This window comes from Cricetulus griseus, chromosome 4, assembly GCF_003668045.3.
Source record: "Cricetulus griseus strain 17A/GY chromosome 4, alternate assembly CriGri-PICRH-1.0, whole genome shotgun sequence".
Classification (NCBI taxonomy): Eukaryota; Metazoa; Chordata; class Mammalia; order Rodentia; family Cricetidae; genus Cricetulus; species Cricetulus griseus.
The window spans coordinates 193302751-193326417 of NC_048597.1; the positions used below are offsets into that span (position 1 = coordinate 193302751).

Consider the following 23667-nt stretch of genomic DNA (forward strand, 5'->3'; position numbering starts at 1 on the left):
ACTCTCAAGACAAAAAGAAAGACTTAAGCACAAAGTTAATGTCGTCACTGACAGCAAAGAGTAGAAATGCCATGTCTACCTCCTACCTCCTTTATTACACATTCTAATGTGTTAAAGAGTTTTTTGTTTGAATCGAATGAAATGATCATATTTATTTGCAGTTTATCACAACAAAGTCTTTTACTGTTAAACCTACTAAACACAGGGTGTTTTTATAGTATCACTTTTAAGAAATCATGGAAAAATATTCTTAGCATAACAATTTTATGGCTTTTTAATCTGGTCCTTCCAATAAATAAGCATGTTAACTGTTACTCACTTACTTTCAGTCATCTGACCAGTGAGAAGATTATTCAGACAATAAAGACTGGGAAATTTCTAGCTTTTATTTCATCTCCTATGACTGTGACCACAGTAACTTCTCTATCAGAAATGAGTCTCGAGTCTGAAGATCTCCTTATGTTCCCTAGTCACAGAGTGAATCTTCCTTCTTAATTTCCATACCCAAGATAATTAGGAGTATATCTGCTGCAGTAATTTTTATCAGTTAATCTCCACAAAAACTGCCATGGCTTTGACATTCCTCACCTACTCTCATCTGCAAATGTATAAGTAAGTTATTCTTGGTTACTTGTTTAAAGAGGATGAAGCAACAAGAACAACTGAAGGCTGGAAAGGTGATTAGTTAAGTTTGGGTCACCAGAAACCACCAAAAAGCCAAGCATTGTGATATACATATGTAAGTTCAATCGCTGGGGGAATAGAGCCCAGGGGACCATAGAGCTCAATGGCCAACCAACCAAGCCAACTGGGGAAATCTAGGCGCAGAGGTTTTGCCTCAAACTATAAGGCAAGTGATCGAGAAAGATATGTAACATCAACTGCTGGCCTCCATATGCATACACATGTGTGCACACCTACATACAAAGCCATATTCACCATAAAAAAAATTGAATAGGAGTTTTTTTCCTTTTTACATGCTACTCAAATAGTCTCTCTTCATGTAACTGAATGGCAAATGATAATTTGTAATCATATAATATTGACACTGTATCAATTCTGTAAAGTGGACCACTATTATCTTGGTTAAAAATCTTACTTTTAACTAATTCCATGCTAAAAAGTTAAGAAATTCAACAAGTTGGAACAGGGAGTGAAAAGGAAAAACACCAAAAGCCCTGCAAGCCTCCCATAAATGATTTTCTTTAGATCAGCTGTTTTACAACTGGGAGGTGAAGGCGTGGTAGATAAATGTGGAAACAAAGAATTTTCTACAGCACAAACTGCCTGAGGCTTGTGTGCTTTCTTTGCTTTACATGAAAACATACTAATTAGGCACTAAACTAAAAGGCACAAGCAGAGGAACTAGATCACTCAAAAGATGTGAATTACACATTTTTCTTCTTTTTTTTTTTTTTTTTTTTTTTGAGGTACTGTGAAAAGATCTGACACGCAAATTATGGACATAGAAAAAACAAGGGAATACTATGCTAGATTTCCCAGGAAAATCAGAGGAAAATTTATCAAACAGAGTAAGAGATAGCTTATTCGGGTACAGAGGTGTAACTGAACACCAAATACAAAGGAACAAAAAAATCAAGCCAAACCAAAAAAAAACCCAAAACAAAAACCCCACCCCAAAACACATACTGTCAGAACACTAAAACCACAGAATAACGAAAGGGTACTTAGATAAAGGTCAAGTCACTTACGAAAGCAGGTCCATCAAAATAAAACCTAATTATTCAACTAAGATGTTTAAAATCAGAAGGCCTTAGAAAGATGTATTCCAAGTTCTGAAAAAAATCTATTATTGGAAAGAGAAATCAAAACTTCCCAGGACAAAAACGCTAAAGGAATTTAATAACACTGGGTCAGCATAATAGAAAGAATACATAGAAATGAAGAGAAAGATTTTAAACACACTCAAGGAGCCGGAGAAGGTCCAAGAAAACACAATCCCCATACAATCAAACCTAAAAACAAAACACCAAAAACCCCAACCAACCAACCAAACACTACAATGAAATGCTAAGAACACAGACATAACTTTGAATAATAACTCTGAATATCAATAGCCTCAATTTCCCAACAAAAGGCACAGACTAGCAGATTGGCTAGAAATGGGTTCTATTTTAGGATAAAAGAACAGGAAAAGGTGTTCAAGTCAAACAGAATTGAGAAATAATACTTGTTATTCTAGTTATCTCACAAAATGGAGCTCAAATCAAAACTAGTTAGACAATGCACAAACACAAGTCACATGAAGGGGGGGTAGGGGAATACACAGAGTTGTAAGTGTGAGTAGAGATAGGAGGACTGAGGAGAGGTTGGGGGCAGGTTAATCCAAACTAAGGATAAATGAAAAAAGCATTATGGAAATCTACTATTTTGAAAGCTAATTTTAAAATCTTATTTTTAAAAAGATTTGAATAGAACAACCTTGAATGGGTGGCTACTGCTGCTCCCAGAAGATGTGGGCTATTAAATAAAAATCTCAGTGTCTGGCTCAGGACATATCTCTCTGAGTTACTGGTAAGGGAGCTCCCAGAAGCATCCAAAACAACACAAGCTATTTCCATTGATCTTAACTGCTCACCACAATTACATAGGAAAACCCTACTGATGCAGCCATTCCTCACTTTGGGTACTGAAAATAAATCTCAATTGATCCCTAAACTCTCTCCTTGCTGACTACTGGTACACAAGGCCTGAAGATGCTATATAGGTTGCGGAGGAGAAAAGACAACAATGGTTTGTTGTTGGAGCCTCTATGTGTAATACCAAGTTGCCAGGCAACATGACCCCACTGGTGCAATAATTCTATGTTGTTTAAGAGGTGACCAACCATTTCTACCTGGCTATGAGGCCTGTTCCAAAGGCAGAATTTCATGCTTGCTACTATAAACCTTGGTCTGAAAGCCCATGACTTAGGAGGGTGAACAGGTGAACAGGTTTTTGTTTTGTTGTTTTTAAGTGGTCATATTGTCAAATGGGCTTCTATTAAATATTTTAAGTTTATACCAATAGATTTGTGTTGCTATAAACTTTGGTTGGAGAAGCTGCTTTCTTCAGTGGGCAGTGCTTAATGCTGAGACTCATGTCTAGTCAAAGTGCAGAGTATAAGTGAGTGTTCAGCTATGAAAGGGAGAAGAATGGTGAAATGCTGACTAATAGACATAACATGGCCGTTGTATACATCAACTCATAACAGCTGTGGTTAGCAGCATAAGACAAAGCCAGTCAAAATTTCAGGATGAATAGGGTAAGGGCCCCTGAGGCTCCATGCTTAGCAGAATAGCTCCTGGAAGTTAAGGACTGATAGGGCAAGATCAATCACTTCCTTTAAGGATATGGCTGCTGGTATATTGTCCATGTCTTAGTAAGTGGCCCCCAAAACATGAATAATGATAGTATTAACTGGAGTTGGGGTATTAGAGGAGAATATGGAGTTTGGAGTGAAACAGGGAGAGCAATAGTGGGAGTTCATAAGGGAAGTAAGGGCTATGATCAAAATACTTTAATAAACATGAAATTTTCAGAAATAAAAAAATTAAGAATGCAAAATTGGCACTATCAAAGTCATTTGCTTATTAAAACACGTACACCATATGGCAAGTATAGGTGACTGTCTTTCAAAAGATCTAGTGTTTGATTCCCAAGGCCTACAATGTTGTTCACAACTATTTCTAACTCCAGTTCCATGAGGCTACTCCTTCTTCTAGCCTTCATGGCCACTGCATGCATGTGTTCCAGACATACATGTAGGCAAAACACCCATACATATAAAATGGAAAAAAAAAAGTTTAAGGATTCCTGGAGATTATATTGCATGAGTTAAAAGATAATAACAAATTGGGGGGGGAACCACAGAGCGAAAGATTTTGAGAGAGAGAGAGAGAGAGAGAGAGAGAGAGAGAGAGAGAGAGAGAGAGAGAGAGAGAGAGAGAGAGACCATTCAAAGAAGGAGGAAGAAGGATAGAGAGACAGGTGGAAAGGGTAGACTAAGGCAGACTAAAGAAGTGAGAGTGTGAAAGGAAGGAGAGGGTAAGGACTGAGTGAAATGGAGGAACAGTTAGGGAATTAAATTAACACAAGGCTTGAATTGTATCCATGGAAGAGAGAATTTTTCAAGAGATGTTACAGACAAACACATGGAATATAAAAAAACTAAAGTGAAGAGATGTGAATGCTAGGCTGACACCCAAATTTTAAGTCTTTGTAAGTGGGTAGAATATGTTTTTAAAACAAAAGAAAGCCATTAGCCAAGAAAATGAGTGAAGTTTCTGGTGAGAATATTAAGGAAAAAATGTCTAAGGCACATTTTTTGGAAGTTATGATACAAAATGCTCATTAGTGAGCTATCCTGGTAATGTGGTAATGAAGTATTCTTTTAACAAGCTTTATAGTATATTTTATTAGTTGCTTTCTCCCATCTTCCAAACATAAAGCCTTTCCAACAACAACAAATCAACCCTGCACTTGAAAGTCTTCAGAATCCAAAGTGTAAGTTTTTTGATCTATGGTCTATTAGCAGTTTATATTTTTGTTCTAAGATCCAATTTGGAGGATGTCTTTCTTTAGGTTTTTAACAATAAAGCTAGAAACAAGTTTACAACATTCAAAGTCTTTAATTCTAGAATACATTTTTTACTTCCATATAATGTTTTTTATCTTTAATTTTTAACAACAATGTTTTGCTTTTGATATAATGCTGCACGTTACTAGATTTATCAGACTGCACACTGTAACTTTTAAACTGACACCCCAGAAAGCAAAAATAAAGGCCAATCCCTATAAAGACATTAATTGTTAAGAAGGACCTACCATATACAAGTAACATTTGTCTTTTTTACTCTTTTGGAGGCAGGGTACTCATTATATTGGTTAGGCCTCACATCTGCGATCTTTCTGTCTTAGCCTCTCCACTGAACAGCGGTGTAGTGTACCACCACACCCAGATACAAGCAACATTTTACCTTGATCAACCACAGCTGATGACTTTGGAAGAGTGGAAGCTTTTGAGAGTACAGAAGACTTCATTTTACGTTTGACAGGCTTTTCCTTTTCCATGTTTTCTTTTGCAGAGTTATTCCTTGTACCATGGCCAAATGTGGGTTGATCAGGGCTTGAAAGTGTACTCAAGGCTTTGGAATGTTTCACAGAATTCTCTAGCACTAAAACACATATATAAAAAGATTAGAAGCTAAGACTTGGTGAACTCAAACATAAGCAACAGCTCTGGGCTTGCTTCAAACCTCAACTGCTTCAATTAGCCAAGAGGACAAAAAATTGAATGATACTTAAATCTTCACAGTATCTTTCTTTCCTGTTGTGCTGGGATATAACCCATGGCCCTGTGCATACTAGAGAAGCCTAGTAATCTACCTTCTAGTAAGAAACAGCTTACAAGAAAATTTTAACAAGTGCAGCCCAACTTCTAGAAGCTTTCTCCTCAGTTTAAGATTATGAGGCAAGTCCTGCAAACTGTTAACAAGTCTAGGGTTTATATTTGGGCAGTCAGTCTCTATCAGTTTGCTTTTGTTTTGTCCTACAAAAATATCCCTAAACCTCAATTTTCTTTTTCTCACTTAACTGATTTTTCAAAAAGAGGAAAAACAACAAAGAAAACAACATCAGCAGCTTCAGGTAATCACTAAAGCCCACAGAAAATCAAAAGCTTTTTAAAGAAAGAAAAATCACACCTTGTTGTAGAAATTGTGATTAAGTCTTACTTGTTTTCCCCGGCATGGCAGATGTACTAGTTTTTGAAATAAAAGCTTTTGTGGCTGATGAAGTGGACGGCTGCTCAGTGATAACTGGATCTACAGCCACACGGTTGCTCCTGGTTCGAACCACAGAATTGGATTCTGGTTTACCATTTATCTGAGCAGCATTATGCCTTGGCAGTACTGATCGTGTAGGTATAGAGAATGGAGAGGTAGATATTTCTGACTTCAGCTGGGGTTTTAAGATCTTTTTTTTCCTTTCAGGGCTGCAGATAAGATTAGACCACATTGTTAGTCACTCTTAACAATTCTCCACATATATGTTAAGAGTTTTATAACATTGTTGAATTCAACATTTGTACTATCATGAAATATGTTAAAATATGAGATTTGTAGTGGATTTCATATGGTTGTGAGCCTTTGAAAAGTGAAAATTTAGTGAAGGATCATCATAAATGCTACAGTTATATGACAGAAAGCATGATGCCATCACTATCCTAGAAATGCTGTTTTACTGTATAGATTTAGCAGTTTGAATTTAAGCACTTACACTAGTAAAGCTTTAGTTTAAAAGATTAAAAATCCTCCACATCATAGGAACTTGCATGTCAAATATATCATTCTGCAATATAGGGAATAGTAAAGGAAGCATTAAAAACCACCAAGTTCTGCCATTTTGGATGACAAAGTCACAGATTAGATAACGTCATCTAAAAACACTAGGTACCTTGATGCAGCACTGCTGGAGAGGGAGCTGCTTCTATTTCGTTTCTTCCTCCTTTTGGTTATGGTATTTCTTTTATGAAAACGAAGAGCAGACTTATAATCAGACAAAACTGAACTAATGTGTTCTTCAAAGAAAGCAGACAGACGTAAACTCATACTGTAAATCTATGGAGAGAAAAACAATCCATAAACATTCTTTTAAAAGAAAATGTCTATTTAGTAAATACTATAAGTTAAATATTTTTCTGGTAAAATTTTCTAGAATTTAAATATTGCTGTTTGTATTTAATTTTTTCTAGTCTCTTCTGATGCAAAGTAAATTAAAACAATTTTATAATTAAATTATTTTGAATTTAGACATTTGAGATATTTAACAAAAAAAGACTCTTGAGTTGGGAAAGAGGCAAAATTGTAAATTCTATCATACTTAAACTATCTCAAAGGGTTGGAAACTCATTCCCTTGCTACCCAGGACTATCATCAATATGGTATCTTTACTCTTGCACTGCCTATTTTGTGAAGCTATGTTTTGAACAAAGGTAAGTGGCAGGCTGAACTTTTACAATCATTCTCAATTGTTTGTACTCGGCAATATGGAATTAGGTAGAAAAGTTAGGCCCAGAAGGCTCTATTTAATAAGACCTTTAAAAGGGCAACTATTCTTGAACTGGTAACAGTGTTTAAATGACATCAGTTTAAATCACAAAAAAAGAAAAGCACAGTAGAAAGCAATAGGTCACCATGAATATTAACAACGTAATAGCTAGTTCATTTTGCTCAAAGTTTTAAGTAAAAACATTTAGAAATTTGACATCCTTTGAACAAAATAAAATAATGTGATGATATACCCTTGATCTTTTGCTTGGTGTATATGCTTTAGAATTACTAAATATGAGCCTGACGTCTTTACATAACTCCATTGGTGACTCATAATTCCCAGCCTCTAAAGTTTCTCTGACAGTAGCAAAGTCCATTGGCGTGTCAATGATGTCTCTGTAGTCCTAAGGGAGAAGGAAGTAATATTATTACTTCTATAAAAGTATCATTTTACAGCACAGGAAATCATAGGATTTCTGTAAGTCACAGAAGTACTAATCATCATTTGTAAAAAAACAAAACAGTAAAACCTTAAAAACTTCAGCCCACCTATAAATCTAATAAATGACAACTCCTTGAAACACTATAAAGTCATAAAATGAAGAAATACAATCAAAGTGGGGCTAGATAGATAGCTCAGTGGATAAGAGCACTTGCTGCTCTTGCAGAGGATCAGGGCTCAGTTTCCAGCACCCACATGGTGGCTCACGACCACCCTTTGAATTCAGGGAATCCAATACTGTCTTTTGAATTCTGCAAGCATCAGGCAAACACATGTATATATACATGCAGGCAAAATACTAACTCATAAAACAAAAATAAATCTACAACTCTCCAAAACAATTCATCTAGACAGAGGCTGCAGTTAGAGTAACTTCTAGTTTCATAATTTACCAAATTAGGCATTTTTGAAAAACAATAATAATAAATATAAATAAATGTCAAAAAGCGTGCACTCTTGCATAAGGGAAAATAGAACTGTTGAAGTCACCTGGATACAAAATAAGGCAACAAGATGGAACAAGACAGAGAGGTGAAAGAAGAGCTAATTATCAGGGCAGTGTGCGACTGGTAGTGCAGCAGTACAGAGTCTCCTGCACCTTTTCAATAGCAGGGGTTTCGGCTTTTCATTATTTTACTCTTGCCTCCTTTTGCTTTTACTCTTTTCTATACTGGGAAGTGAACATACATTATTGGTTTCAAGACTTCTGAACACTACAGTCTACAATTAGTTTTAAACTTCCCTACAGTACTGTTTAAGTGTATCCCACAAATTCTGATATTCCATTTGTATTCATTTTCATTAAGGTCATTTTTTAATTACCACAGACTTGTTTGACCCACTGACTACGCACAAATACACTGCTCAGTCCAATCTGGTAATGCATCTGATTCGTCAGCACTGCAAGGCAGAGGCAGAAGGACTATGAATTCCAGGCCAGTGGGATTTACTTCCTTGGAGATTTTCCTGTTACTGATTTCTACTCGGATTCCATTATGGTTAATGATGTCAATGAATATTAGTTTTTACCGTTTCTTCCACTTACTAATTTTTGTCTTTGACTTTCCCCCCAATTTTTCCATGTTGTATAAATCTTCCTCAGTTGGTTTAGAGTGTCTCAATTCTTTCCTAACCATGGCCCAAGACCTCATTTGTTTCTGCATAGGGTTAATATTTTTATCTCTAGAATAAAAACATTAAGCCTCAAAACACAAACAACCAATAGCAACAAGTGACTTGCAAATCACATTTTAAAACTACAACGAATTTGCAGAAAACAAAGGGAAGCCTAGCTTTTGAAAATAAGAGCACTGTATATGGCACAAACTCAATCCTGGAATTCTGAGAAGATAAGTTTCTCATTATCCCAATTTATTCCGCTGTTAAACATTTCTCTTGCACATTTAAGGAGTCTGTCTATGGCTTTCAAAATTAAAAACAATTATTTTATGGTATCAACACTCGTCTATACTGATCATTTCAAATTAAAATGCCTCTATAAAAACAAATAATGAAGTTAAATGAAACATTATCCAAGTTCTGATGCCATATAAAACTATAAAACCCCACATTCCTAACTAAAAGAATTTAAAAAAAGATCATCTCAACTGGGACTGAGATTTCCATGTCAGAGCAATTATGAATAGCTGAATCACATAATCCCAACACTTTCAACTATGAATTCCCTAAAGTTCACACACTGGCATTATCTAAATACATACAATAATATCTGATGTTTGCATGTAGTGTTTCATCATCACAAAACTATATATTTTCACTTCATGAGAAAAATAGGTATCATTATTTTAGTTTTCTAAATAACAGCACTGTAAGTTCTTAGAATTAGTATGTAGAAATAAAGAATTTGTGCTGGCAAAGTGTTTTGTTTTTTGACAACATGACACAATTAAGGAAGTGCTTCCATCAAACTGATGTTTACTCAGATATGCAGAGGACATTTACTTGATTAATTAATGATGGGAAATGGCTCACCCTTCTGGTGCTAACCCTGTGCAGATGATCCTGTGTTGTATAAGAAAGGTAGCTGAACAGAGCAGTGAGCAGCATTCCTCCATAGTTTTTGCTTCAGTTCCTGTCCTTGCTTCCCTTAATGATAAACTCTAATCTTTAAGTCAAATAATTCCTTTCCTCCCTAAGGTGCTTTTGGCCATGGTGTTTATCATGGTGGCAATAGAAAGCAAACTAGCACAGTTAATAAACATTCTATTCATATGGGAAAACGATGTGACTTATTCTAAGTTAAGAGAATAGCTAGACACATAAGCCAGTTTTTTAAAGGCAAATTTTAGGTTTCTTTCCATTTTACCACACTTTACAATTTAAGAGTTCCTGATAACTGAATAGGTAATGAGAACATGTATGAACTCATGAGGAAATGAAGTAGAGTAATAATATAGCTGAATAACAAACAGCAGTGTAAAAGAAATACTTACTGGATATTCAAGAAGATCTACTGGTTGTCGAAAAGGCTCTGAATCTTCACATTGAAAAATGAGATTTAACAATTCTTGACATTGTTTCTTCCATGCTTGAATATCGTAAGACTGAGCTCTGTTTCGTAGCCTTCTTCTAGGTTGATGATCCTGAAATAAAAATGTAAGTACTGTTGTAATTTAAAAAAGCGGCTTGAGAAAGAGTTCAAGTGGAGGTTTTTTAAATTAAGGGAAAAGATTTATAAAAAGGGGAAAGGGGAAGACTACCCTCAGGAGGCAAGAGGAAAGAGGGTGGTGGAGGGGAGTGGGGGACATGGAGAGAGGGAGGGAGAGCGAGGAGAGAGGAAGAGAGAGAGAGAGAACGATGGGAGGTGGGCAGGGCCCTTTTAAAAGAGAACATAGTGAACAGGCACAGGTAGGGTGGGGTGCTCTTAGTGGCAGCAGCTGAAGGTGCCAGAACTCCAAACGCAGGCCAGTGCAAATGCCTAAATACTAAGCACATTATTAACAACTATTTGCAATGTAATTTTGCTTGTTTTATTTTGGGGAGGTGAGTGCACATGCATGTGATGCCTATGTAACACATCTGCTGTCTTTCTTCAGGAGTCATTAACTTTGTTTTCATTTTAAAAGTATTTATTATATGTATGTTTTGTTTTTATGAGATAAGTGTTTCTCTATGTAGCTCTGGTTCCCTCAAACTCATAGAGGTCTGCCTGCCTCTGTCTCTAGTGCTGAGATTAAAGGTGAGTCACCATGCTCCTTGACAGAGATTATTTTTACTTATGTGCACTTATATGTACCTGACCACAAAGGCTACAGGCATTATTACACACCATCACCCCGGGAGAAAGAGTGATTGCTAACTGCCCAACATATACCTGGAAAGCAACCTGTATCCTCTTTCAACCACTGAAAACCTTGTATGTTCAGGGTGTCTCACAGAGACATTGGGCTCACTGGCTAGCAAGCCCAAAGGAACCTGTCTTCATCTCCCCAACACTGGGATTGCAACTGACCTACACTACATTTGGCCTTTTTTGTTTTTGTTTGTTTTTCGAGACAGGTTTCTCTGTATTCTGAAACCAACTTTGTAGACCAGGCTGGCCTCAAATTCACTGAGATCCGCCTGCCTCTGCCTCACAAGTTAAAGGCATGCGCCACCACCACCCAGCTACATCTGGCTTTTTATGTGGGTGCTTCGGAATAAACTGAAGTCCTGATGCCTACAAAGCAAGTAGTCTACTCACTAAGATACCAGCCCCAATTCGTGCTTTTAATACAATCTTAGGTAATTAGGCACAAACTGAGCATCCCTGACCTGAAAAGGTTGGCATGAGAAGTGGTTATATTTGAAACCTTTTTGTCTCACAGTATTTGTATAGACTTTAGTGGCTAAGGAATTTTTTTTTTTTTTTTTTTGAGGCGGGGGTTGGTTTTTCAAGACAGGGTTTCTCTGTGGCTTTGGAGGCTGTCCTGGAAGGAGCTCTTGTAAACCAGGCTGGTCTCGAACTCACAGAGATCTGCCTATCTCTGCCTCCTGAGTGCTGGGATCAAAGGTGTGCACTACCACCGGCCAGCTACGGCTGAGGAATATTAACCAAAAATTTGAAAACTAAAGTAAGAACCTTTTTGAGTGTCAGTACTTAAAACCTATAGAGTTTTTGAGTATTCTGATCAGATTTTCAGATTAGGATGTTCATCCTATATAAAATATTAATTCTAATAAAATACTAACTTTTCTAAGAAACATATTTATTTTATAATTAAGTTTTTGAACACCTAAATTACTTTTAATATTACTAAGGATAAAAGAATAAGCATTTAATACACTTTCATACAACAAACTACTTTTGTAAAAGCAAATACTATCAAAGTCAAAATGCTGTTACCTTCCTTTTTCGTGTAGAAGTTCCAGGTACATCAGCATCTTTCTCTTCTTCCTTTGAGGCAATAAAACATCCAATTCATGAAATATCCTAGATCTCATCATTTGGTAGTTATTTCTTTCATACCTTAGAAAGTTCATAATGCATATCCTATGGTACATCACGGAGTCAGTAAAGTCTCTCCCCATTAAAAATCGGTTTTCAATCCCAAGTAAATTCTTTTTTTTTCCCAAGTAAATTCTAAATATGATAGCAACAGTTAACAATATAGTCCTGAAAAAAGGCAATTTTCTAACAACTTGAAGCTGAAAACTATTACATGTAAATATTATTTAATATACTATAATATGTAGTATTAGTTATTGTAGCAATGACAGTCAAATAAGTTACATACCTCAGAGTCAGACAAAACTTTCTTCTTCATTGAGTTGTAAAGTGGAATTATGTTATAACAAGTCTGATCCCTAAATAATAAAAGAAAATGTTGATGTATAATTAGAGATTCGTGATTTTTCTTTAAGAATTTGTTCCTAAAACCAGATTTTAAGATAAAAACTTTAAGCCAAACAACTTTTCCATCTGTTGACTACGACTCCTCTTCTATGTGTGGGCTCTTGGAGCTGAACTCAGATTGCCAGGGGAGGCTGCTAAGCCACCCCTCTGACCTCAACAACTCACTCTTAGTAATTTTTATCATCTCATGTAGTTCTATTGCTTATCTCTGGGATGACTTTCCTCTGACCTAACTCCTATATTCATCAGCATCTACTTTGTTTGTGACCTTAACATTCCTCTGCTACATACTGTACGTTTCTTTTACCTTATTATTTTTCATAATTCTTATTGTTCATTATCCTTATAACAAATTTTATCTACCTCAAAAAACTCTACTATGAAAGTAAAGTATGATTACTTTATCACCAAGGACTTATTACATCACTTGAATGTATTTATTACTTAAAAAATTTGCTGAATAGTCAACTGAAAAAGTATAATAACCAATATTTCAAAACCTTTAGGTCTTAGAAGCTATTACCAACAAATTTAGAGATATGTCATATAAATTCATTTTTTTTTTTTGTTTTTTTGTTTTTTTTTTTTGTTTTTCAGCACAGGGCTTCTGTGTAGCCTGTCCTGGAACTCACTATGCATACTAGACTGGCCTCAAACTCACAGAGATCTGCCTGGCTCTGCTTCCTGACTGCTGGGGTTACAGACTATGCCACCACTGGCAATGTAATATAAATTCTTTAAATCTATATTAATCTGCACTTCAAGATGATGGCATAACTTTATTTTGTTGGTGGTATTGGTGACTAAACCTAGGATCTATCAAAAACTAGTATAGTGCTTAATCACTAAGCTACAACTCCAGCAACCAATAACTACTTTAAAGCAATGTGTTTTCATAAACTAGTCCAAAATTTTTTCTCTTTCATTTAAAAATGAATTTATTATATAATTCTACAGACTGTCTGAAAGCGGTATCACAGATAAGAGTTCACTAGGTAATCAATCAATGCATTTTACCAACTTCATTCAAGAAAGGTAAAGCATAGTAATAAAAGTCTCCAAACCACAGACAACAGAGAAATGTCACAGGATGCTGTTGAAACAGGATAAATCAAATTACTTTATAATTATTGTTACTCATAGTAATTTGTTATCAATCTATATAGAAATTATCTGTAACTCAGCAAAAAGCCACTGATTTCAAAAAAAGGGATGAATTCTAAGGTAATGTGAAGAAAGATTTGCTTTAAACAGTGGCTCTCAACCTTCCTAATTCTTTAATACAGTTCCTTATGTGATGGTGACCTGGCCCCCCAACCATAAAATTATTTCATTGCTACTTCATAATTGTAATTTTGCTACTGTTATGAATCATAATCAAATATCTGATATGCAGGACATCTAATATCAACCACCACTGGCTTAAAATCTGAATTTTTCCTCTAATTTAAAATACAGCATTACCCCTTTTTAAACAGAAAAATAAAAACTCTCCAACATAAATACTGGTATTAATATTCAACTCGAACAGTCTTTTATACCAAATTTTGTTTATGCCTTTGGCTCCAATTTATGATTCAATTCATTCTAAGGATACATAACAGGTAAGGGAAGAAGTGCTTCTGCTTCAACTGGTACCCTTACTAAGGTATGGAACTGATGAATAGAATACAAACTTTGTGAAAGAACTTTTTTTTTTAGCTATTGGGATGTCTTCTGGAGGTGGCTATGGAGTTAACCCCTTTAATCTCAGCCTTTTGAAGCAAAGGCAGGCAAATCTCTGAGTTCCAGGCCATAAATTGAGAGGAAGACCCAAAACAATAAATAAGAATATCTTAATGCTGCCTAGGCCATTCCCAACCCTGCCTCAGTTTCCCAAATAGCTGGGATGACTTCAATCCTGGAAATTCAAATTTAGTACCTTGATGTAACGCATAATATTTTGTTAATAAACTTGACAGAGTAAATATGTATGATGTTAAAATGAAAAGTTCTCAAATCAAATGGCAGACATTTTTAAAATATGAAATTTGGCTAAGGCAAATTTCCTCAATTATAAACATCAGGTAATAATGCCTACCACCTGTAAGACTACACATGGTTTAAAAGACACAATGAAGGAAAAAAAAACATTCCATGTTTAATAAATCTTTACTATGATTTTCAATAGCAAGTAGTTGGAGTGGGAGCTGGAGAGACAGTTTGGTAATTGACAGCACTTGTTGATCTTGTAGAAAACCCAGGTTTGGTTCTCAATGCTCACATGGCGGCTAAAAACACTTCCAGTTCCAGAAGATTTGACACCCTCTTTTGGCTTCTGTGACCACTGCATGCATGTAATGTATACACTCTCATGAAGGTAAAGGCATCTATGAATATATATGTAATATAATTGTTTGGAGGTGATTTTATTTTTTTCTTTCTTTTTCTGAGAAAGGGCCTCACTATTATGTAGCGCTCTAGCTGGCCTGGAACTCTACAGGTAGACCATGCTGGCCTCAAACTCAACAAGATTCACTCTTTCTGCCTCCCTGGTGCTGGGATGAAAGGCATGCTTACTATTTTAAAAGAGGAACTGTGCTTATGTGACAACATCACCTATGCAAAAGATGACTGCAGTTTACATTTTATTACTTCACACTTAAGTTATTTTAATTTTAAAATCACATCATTAAGTATTACAACTATTATACTGAATAAAGTATAACTCACTTTATAAAATGCAGAAGAAGATCTGTAACAAATTTTGCAGATTTCACAATTGGGCTTCCTGGCTCATTAAATGTTCGTGTATTATGTTCTATATATCGAACTTCCCACATCAGGGATGAAACGCGCCTTAAAAAAAATAAATGCAGAAACTTTTATCTTATATTAATAAATATGTGTGCATAATTTAAAATTAAGACATGTCATTTTAATTTCATTCCTACAACATTACTCACATCTTAAAAATCAATCTCTAAAATAATGTTTTAAGAATCAAACTCAACTATAGGAGAAAAATTTATTGTACAGAAAATGTCTGGAATCAGACATACCAAACTATTAATAATGCTGCTAAAGGGGGATATCCACAGGAAAAGTGGCAGAAGAGGAACAAGTTAATTGTTTTTAGTTTTACTCATTTCTGAAATATGTGGTATCACTCCTGCCCTCCTCATTTCCATACAGAAAAGAAACCATTTTAAATTATACTAGTAGCATAATTAACTAACGTGAAGATGAAAGGTAATCAACAGAATGTTAATAAAACATAAAAAGATGATGAGAATCTGAAAGAAATTTAACTAGGAATTATTTCTGAACACTTGGCACAATGCTAAAAGAAGTCCGAGGCTTCATAATTTTATTTCTCAAGTAAAGGAAAACCTAAAGACACTTTCTGAGAACACAAGGCAATACAAAACAGTTAATCTTACTGTGAACAGATGAATTACACAGAATTAAAAACATGCCGCTGTAGCTATAAATACTTACATAGGAACTTCCATAAATTTAAAAACATAAAATAAGGTATTAAATTACTAGCAGACAAAACTTAAAGTATTTAACCAAGGAATGAATGGCATCAGAAGAAAATCATAAAACTGTAAAAAGATACAAAACAATACAAAACCCTTTAAGCAGTGTAATAGGATTTAAGAATTGTATTAAACAAGTATATGACTCAGATTTTTAAATTCATTAGCAGGCTGGAAAACGAATTTCTATTTACACATGCACAAGTTCCTTCTAATTATAAACTGGTTATAAGGACAGATTAACACCGAAGAAGCCTTTTTTGTTGTTGTTGCTGCTGTTTGGTTTTCCAGACAGGGTTTTTCTGTATTGCTTTGGAGCCTATCCTGGAACTAGCTCTGTAGACCAGACTGGCCTCAAACTCACAGAGATCCGCCAGCCTCTCCCGCCGCCCGAGTGCTGGGATTAAAGGTGTGCACCGACAATGCCCAGTGTCAAAGAAGCCTTTCTAAGACATGCTATATCTTCAAAATAAAGTACACTCTAGCAATCAGCATGTTTTAGCAATGTGTCTATAAGAAAGTTTACTAACAATAGTTGGAAATGCTAACTCCATTTGCAAACTGTAATCCAACAACTAGTGAATCTCCCTCACATCCTCCCATGTTTTTTGCTCTATCCTGTTAATATTCTCCATTTATTCTGCTCAACTTCTGTACCTCATAGTGTAAGCCTTGAAGATAGGCTGGCAAAGAACGTATCTTAGGGAAATTTGTTCATGTCTTTGTCTACGAAGAATTACCAATAATTATACAAAAGCAAGTAGACCTAACACCAATAAGATCTTTCAAACCAAGTTGAATTCTATTTTACTTTGCTCAGTTGGTTCCCATCCACCAAGAGATACATATGGCAGTAGGAAGAATGACTTTTCTAGCTCACATGTCATTAACATTGCTGCTGAGAAGACCTAAGCTAGTTACTAAGGACAAAGCAGTATTTTCAGTGGTATATCCACGGATATAACTCACAGCAGTAAGAGAACCAAAATTACATTTTATACTGAAATATCAGTATAGGGTATGAATAAAAACTTCTAAAAGCACCGCAAAAATGAAAAACTGATCATAAAAATAAACTTTAATGAAAATATTATGTAAATTATGGTCTACTACGCAATAGACACTAAAGAAAGATAAGATTAAAAACATAATTTCACTCTGAACTATAGATTTAAACATACTTCTGGAAGTATTTTAGGCACCCTTTAACCTCAGCACTTGGGAGGCAGAGGCAGGTCGTTTTGAGGACAGCTTGATTTACATGGCAAGTTCCAGGACAAAGGCTACATTAGTAAGACCCTGTCTCAAAAAAAAAAAAAAAACAAAACTAAAGGATTCACTGGCAACTAAAAACTATTATCCTTAAGAAGCAAATTAACCATAATAACTTAATTAAAAACTACAAAAATTTTGTGAATCTTTTCTAATTGTACTTTCATAGGTATTCAAAAGTTCAATAAACAAGTAAAAAGATTTACAGAATATATATTAAATATTCTAGTATATTACAAGGAGAAATGAAATATTTGGCTTGATTATAAATCAAATATGCATTCATAATCTCATAGGCAAGCAGCATCAACTTGAGGAAACTCTCAAGAAATGCAGAGTATAAGCACCTACTCAAAAGTTAATGATTTTGTATTTCATATTTTAATGTGACCCATATGTGATTCATTTCATTCTATGCATACACAAAATTGAAAATACTGCCATAAACTGTTAGTAGATAAATGACGGGAGTTCTTTTGTTATCAGAAATATCTAATGGCTCTAACCTGTAAAATCTGTTTTCCAGTCTTTGTTTAATTGTACTTAGATCCGTTGGATATGCCACCACAGTGCAATACATGGGATAAGCTTGCAGATCCACAGGGGCCACAAATGCTGAAGCAATATCTAAAACAAATAAGGTTATAAATCTATTTTTTGTGTTTGACAATCAATCATCAGAACATTGGGATAAAGTAAAAACAGATAAATATATCATCAACTTACCAATACAAAGAAAATAGAGCAAAAATGAGAATACTGTAGATCACTTTATTTTTTAAACTATGTTAATCCTAAAATATTGATGAAACTATTTAAGATGATATTTATAAAATGACTTTTTTAAAGTTTCTATTTTATGAGCTGGGTATACAGCTCAGTGGCACAGCATTCGACTACCATATGCAAGAAAACAAAACTTCTACATTTGAATATACAAACATGCCCAGTGTCTTCAGTTTTTAATCTTAATTTCTCCCCCTACGTCCTTTGAAGCTGATTTTCAACTACTACTATAGTTTGCTTAACTTACAATAATCTCCTTGAAAGCCCAGAGTTCAAAAGCAAGTTTTATGTAACTGTTTACTTTGGTTTTCACAGATCTGTCAAGCCAGGAAAAAACAAGCATAGACAATCCAAATAATTAAATTCAAGTTTTGAATACCTTTCTCCTTTAGTTCACATACTGTCAGTTGAATGTATGAAGGCTTTACAAACTGGTTTGTGAAAGACCCAAGTTTTACAAATACCTGCGGCATTTATGGCAGACTCATGAAATTTAGTTACAAAAAGTTCATATAACTTAAATGGATTTTCTATACTGAAGCACTGTTATTATTTACCTAAGGTCATCAGCTGATTTATTCCTCCAACAATTCTTTCACATTCTTCATCCCTGGGATTGGCTCCCCACTCTCCATCAAGAGGCTTATAGATTAGTGACCTACATTCAACATCAGTTAAAGGAACACTAGTACCCAATTCTTCTGGAAATACAGCTGAAATGCAGATAGAAAAACACATCAATGAAAATCTTTAGTAATTACTGGTGAGTTTTCCTTTAGAAATAATTGATATTACAAACAAAGATCACTATTTTCATAATAAAACAATTTTAAATGCAATTTTTTGTTTTTGTTTTTTGTTTTGTTTTGTTTTTTGTTTTTGTTTTCCAGACAGGGTTTCTCTGTATTGCTTTGGAGCCTGTCCTGGAACTAGCTCTGTAGACCAGGCTGGCCTTGAACTCACAGAGATCTGCCAGCCTCTGCCTCCTGAGTGCTGTGATTAAAGACATGAGCCACCAACGCCTGGCAAAATGTGTTCTTAAAAAGACATCACATTGAAAACTAAATGATTAGTTATACCTAAAAAGTATACGATAGTCAAGTTATACCTAGAAGAGAAAATATTTCTACAAAAGTAAATTTCAATTTTTTTATCCATTTCATAATTCAACTGCCATATTTGCTTTAATAAAGTATATAAATGATATTAATGAAGATTTCAATATTTTAATCAAAACCTCAAAATTCCTAATATAGGAACAAAGAGAATTATGAATTCCAAGAAGAAAGTCTCAGGTCTTTCATCTGTGAAGTGATGGTTTTCACACTTTTAAATCTTTAACATTGTACCTAAGAAAATTTCAAGTAGTCTTGAGGTTGAATCTACAAATGTGTGCGTAAGTACATGAACTCAAATAGAACAAAAAAATCTTCACCAGCACCATCAATGGACATACAAAGACATATTTAAATAGTTAATTAGTATCATTAAAAATAGTCACAGTACTAGAAAGTCAACTGCATTTCTTGATTATCAGGCCAATTCTGAGGTCACATAATCAAATCATTTCAAATTCAAACATGAGATTTAAACTCACAAAGATAGACAAACCAAGAAACCATGACATGGTTGTAAGTTGGTATCTTTACAATTTCTATCTTACAGTATTTTCGCTTGAGCAGCAAAATGAAAATGTTTATTACTGGCACTAAATGACCTAATTGTAGATCAACATTATCAACATGAATATTTTTTTATTTCTAAGGTTTCCCGACTAAGTTTATTTCCTATCTAATATTCACAAAAAACACATGTGGCAAGTTAGAACATCAAGAATTTTTAAAAATTCATATATTTATTCATGTGTATGGGTGCTTTGCATAAATGTATGTCCACAGAGACCACAAGAGAGGATCAGATTTCTTACAAGTAGATTTATACATGGTGGTGAGTTATTTGGAAGCTGGGAACCAAACTCAAGTTCTTGGGAAAAGAGGCCAGTACTTGTAACAGTTGAACCATCTTTTCCAGGTCTCTTGTTTTGCTTTTGTCTTTTTTTTCAGATAGGACTTCACTATGCAGCCCTAACTGGCAAGCAAGTTCCTAAAGAGACGAGTCTGTCTTGAAACTAGAAGGATACCTCTAGTAATTTTTTAGGGTCATTAACTATTCCGAAATACCATTTACAAAGGTTTATTTCTATTATGCTAAAAATGAGATATTTTTCTTTGTTTAAAAAAAAACTTTATCTGATGACATAGGTACATACCATTTAAAAATGCATACTATCACATAAAAGATTCTAATATACAAATAAATCATTTATAATCTACAATACACTGCTTAGACCATTTTTAAACATGTACAAACAATGTCCTACTTTTAAAAACTTGAGAGAAAACCCAATAATCAAGTAAAAATTATAATTACCATGCTTCAGCCACTCTTTTCGAGAATAAGAAAGATGTCATAGTCACTTCCCCAGGGCTAACTCCCCAATCCCAATTTACTAGGCTGCATTTGGTTACTGTTATTAATTGTAACTGCCCCTAGCCACTGATCACTCAACATTTGTTACATAAAATGGAAAGTAATTCTGAAAGGCACTTGTTTAGATGGCAAAGGATGAGTATCAAGAAAGTGATTTTGAGACTTGGGAACTAACCAAGAGCACATACAAAGTAGCAAGACAAAATCCTGCTGATACTACTTCCACTCAAAAGCCTCACTTCTTAATGACTATCTCCTGCTGTTACAAAAATGTCTTTGGGCCAGGAGTGGTGGTGTACACCTTTAATCCCAGCACTTGGGAGGAAGAGGCAGGCAGATCTCTGTGTGTTCAAGGACAACCTACAGAGTGAGTTCCAAGACAACCAGAACGATTAGTGAAACTCGGTCTTGAAAAATAAAACAAAATAACACCCCCCCCCCCAAAAAAAACCCCACAAAAGTCTTTGTCACAATACACTAATCTCCCCTTTAAGACAGAGGTTCCAGATAGGAAAGGATTGTCAATCAGGTTCACTGGTGAACCTTGTCTAATTTTATAGTTAATAGTAGGCTTATAATACTTTGCTGAATATTTTATATTTGTTAGTCACAATAACCTTAAATGGTATCAAGTTTTGTCTTTTGTGAGTCAAGTTCTTACCATGCAGCCCTAGCTAGGTTTGAACACATGTGGTAATCTTCCTACCTTTGCCTCTTGAATTTGAGGATTCACCTCCAGCACTAAACCAGGTTTTCTTATATAAAAAAAACAAAAACCTCTAGGGCTGAAGGGATGGCTCAGAGGGCACAGCTGCCTCCCATAAAACCTAACAGTCCAAGTACAAACCTCGGCACACAAGGCAGAGAGAACCAACTCCAGCAAGTTATCCTCCAAATTCCATAAATCTGCCATTACATATCACACACACACACACACACACACACACCCACCCACACACCCACCCACCCACCCCTACCTAATTCTAATTCCACAAGGTATAAATAACAACCCTAACATACACTTACCATTATTAGGTATTAGTTCCATATCCCAAGGACTCATCTTTTCTGTATCTCCATTGTCCCAGCTTTAAGAAAGCAAAATTATTCTATTAAAAAAAATCTGAAAATTAAAATCACATTAAACAAATAATTGTTTCATTACTAAAAAAGATATTTTTACTCCTTTACTGATGATAGATAAGAAAAATTTAAGAACTTGGCCTAATTGGAAATATAACCAGTGTTTTCTTACCAAACATTGTAACACTGAAACAAACTATCAGGGTACTCAGGTTGAAGAGGCTCTTGACTTTCAATTGTTCCAAACCACCAGGCATCATCTATTACTGATCTGAAGCGGTCACCTGAAAAAGATGAAAGCCATATGTCTCATCACACTGGCATGTACTGTTGCTTTAGTTAACTACCTTTTCCTAAAGTTCTTAAACTGGATGATTATACAAGACAGAAGATCCATATATTCCAGCAATAAGTGATATGTGTACTATGGGTTACTTCTGATTAAAAATATTTAATTTTAAATTTTTTACTTCCTATTATGTCCTCCAAATAACAATGAAGAATTCGGATTAAAAGCAAAATCATAAAAAATTCAGCTTGTCCACCTCCACCTCTATCATCCTTACACTGCACACATTCACTCTCTCGTTCCTTTCTAAAAGGCAACAAATAAAAAAGAAAAGCGAAAATTGTCAATCTTTGTAGAAAAAGAAAGCATGTCTTTTGTCTACTTCCTTATTCAATTGCTATGGTTATACTACTAAAATTGCTTGTAATAAATAGTTTAAATAAGCTACAAGGGTCACGTTTTTTAATGTCAATCTTTTCGGCTTCCTGTTGTCATACAAGAACTGCAAGGTACTTTTTTCCTTTGTGTAGTGTTTTTTTCTTTTGTGGCTTACATAGCATAGTTTTCTCCTGAAATAACAGGCAAGTCTAGAAGATATGGGTTCAAATAAAAATATTCACATAACTGAATACATTGTTTTTTAACTATCTTCATGTACTCAATAATTATATTATCTATATTGTAACAGTGTAAATAGTGTCTTCTGCTAAAGTACTTTTCATTTTAACACACAATTAAGGAATAATCAATTAAATTGCCAACTAATTGGTCAGTTATTATTTTTAAGACAGGAATTTTCTCATGTTTAAAAAATTTACTTAAAACATTTATGTAGACATGCATAAAATTAAATAGTTAAAATAAGAAAAACAAGGTAATGGATCTTTTAAACTAGAATTCTTTTAGAATTATAATTAAAAGAGAATACTCTGCAAACTGTTATAAACTATACAATTTTGACTGGGAGAGTGGATCCAAATTTAGATTTAGGCATGATGGACTATTAAGTCTGTCATTGTTCCTCAAATGTGTATTAGGGATAGTGAACTAAGAGTTTTCTTTAAATCTACAAGAACTGTGGTGGTATTTGGTTTATGATCCAACAAATAAAGCTTGCCTGAAGATCAGCGTACAAAGATAGTTACACTAGTTAGCCAGAGGCCAGGCAGTGGTGGTACACACCTTTAATCCTAGCACTCAGGAGACAAAGGCAAACAGATCTGTTAATTCAAGACACCCTGAGCTACAAAAAATTGATCCAGTCTAAAAGAGCTCACACAAAGGTGATCTTAACACTAGGGAGGAATATAAGGTGGGAGGAGAGAAGAGCTCAGTGCAGTCTGGAGATGCAGTCTGGGGTCAGAATCACCCTTTCAGTCTGAGCATTGGTAGAGGTAAGAACTCTCTAGTTGCTGGCCACTTTACTTCTCTGATCTTCAGCGTTGACCCCAATATCTATCTCTAAGTTTTTATTAGTACCAATTAGAATTTGTGCTACAGAGAATATTACAAAAATGTGAACTTAACAGAACAGTTTCTTAGGACTCTCCCAAGCCTGACAAGCTTTGGCACACGAAGAGACAGATACTGTGTATGAATCTAGCCACAATGGACAGTCCTGTTAGATTAATGATGAATATCAGCCAGAGTCAACCATTCCTGGTGATCTTATGTGGTAGAAGACAAATACATGTCATGTCAAAAATAAAATACCAACTAGACACTGAGTATTGAAGATATAATAATCTACAAATATAAAAAACTGAAAGATCTAAATAAAAATGCTCTGATGTCTAATTATTCATTGAAAAATA

At 34.8% G+C, this 23667-nt stretch overlaps 1 protein-coding gene across 1 annotated transcript in view; it reads right to left on the reverse strand.

Annotated features, from left to right (window-relative positions):
- Positions 1-23667, reverse strand: part of Phip (pleckstrin homology domain interacting protein) — a 116481-nt gene that overhangs the window by 6095 nt on the left and 86719 nt on the right. The window contains exons 27-38 of the mRNA XM_035444226.1: positions 21737-21848; positions 21508-21569; positions 18549-18704; positions 17712-17832; positions 15122-15247; positions 12291-12360; positions 11900-11950; positions 10008-10157; positions 7304-7456; positions 6457-6620; positions 5736-5995; positions 4980-5177 (exon numbers count right to left, since the gene is read on the reverse strand). Of these exons, the coding sequence (XP_035300117.1) occupies positions 4980-5177; positions 5736-5995; positions 6457-6620; positions 7304-7456; positions 10008-10157; positions 11900-11950; positions 12291-12360; positions 15122-15247; positions 17712-17832; positions 18549-18704; positions 21508-21569; positions 21737-21848 (1623 nt within the window). The remainder of the gene's footprint in view (positions 1-4979; positions 5178-5735; positions 5996-6456; positions 6621-7303; positions 7457-10007; positions 10158-11899; positions 11951-12290; positions 12361-15121; positions 15248-17711; positions 17833-18548; positions 18705-21507; positions 21570-21736; positions 21849-23667) is intronic.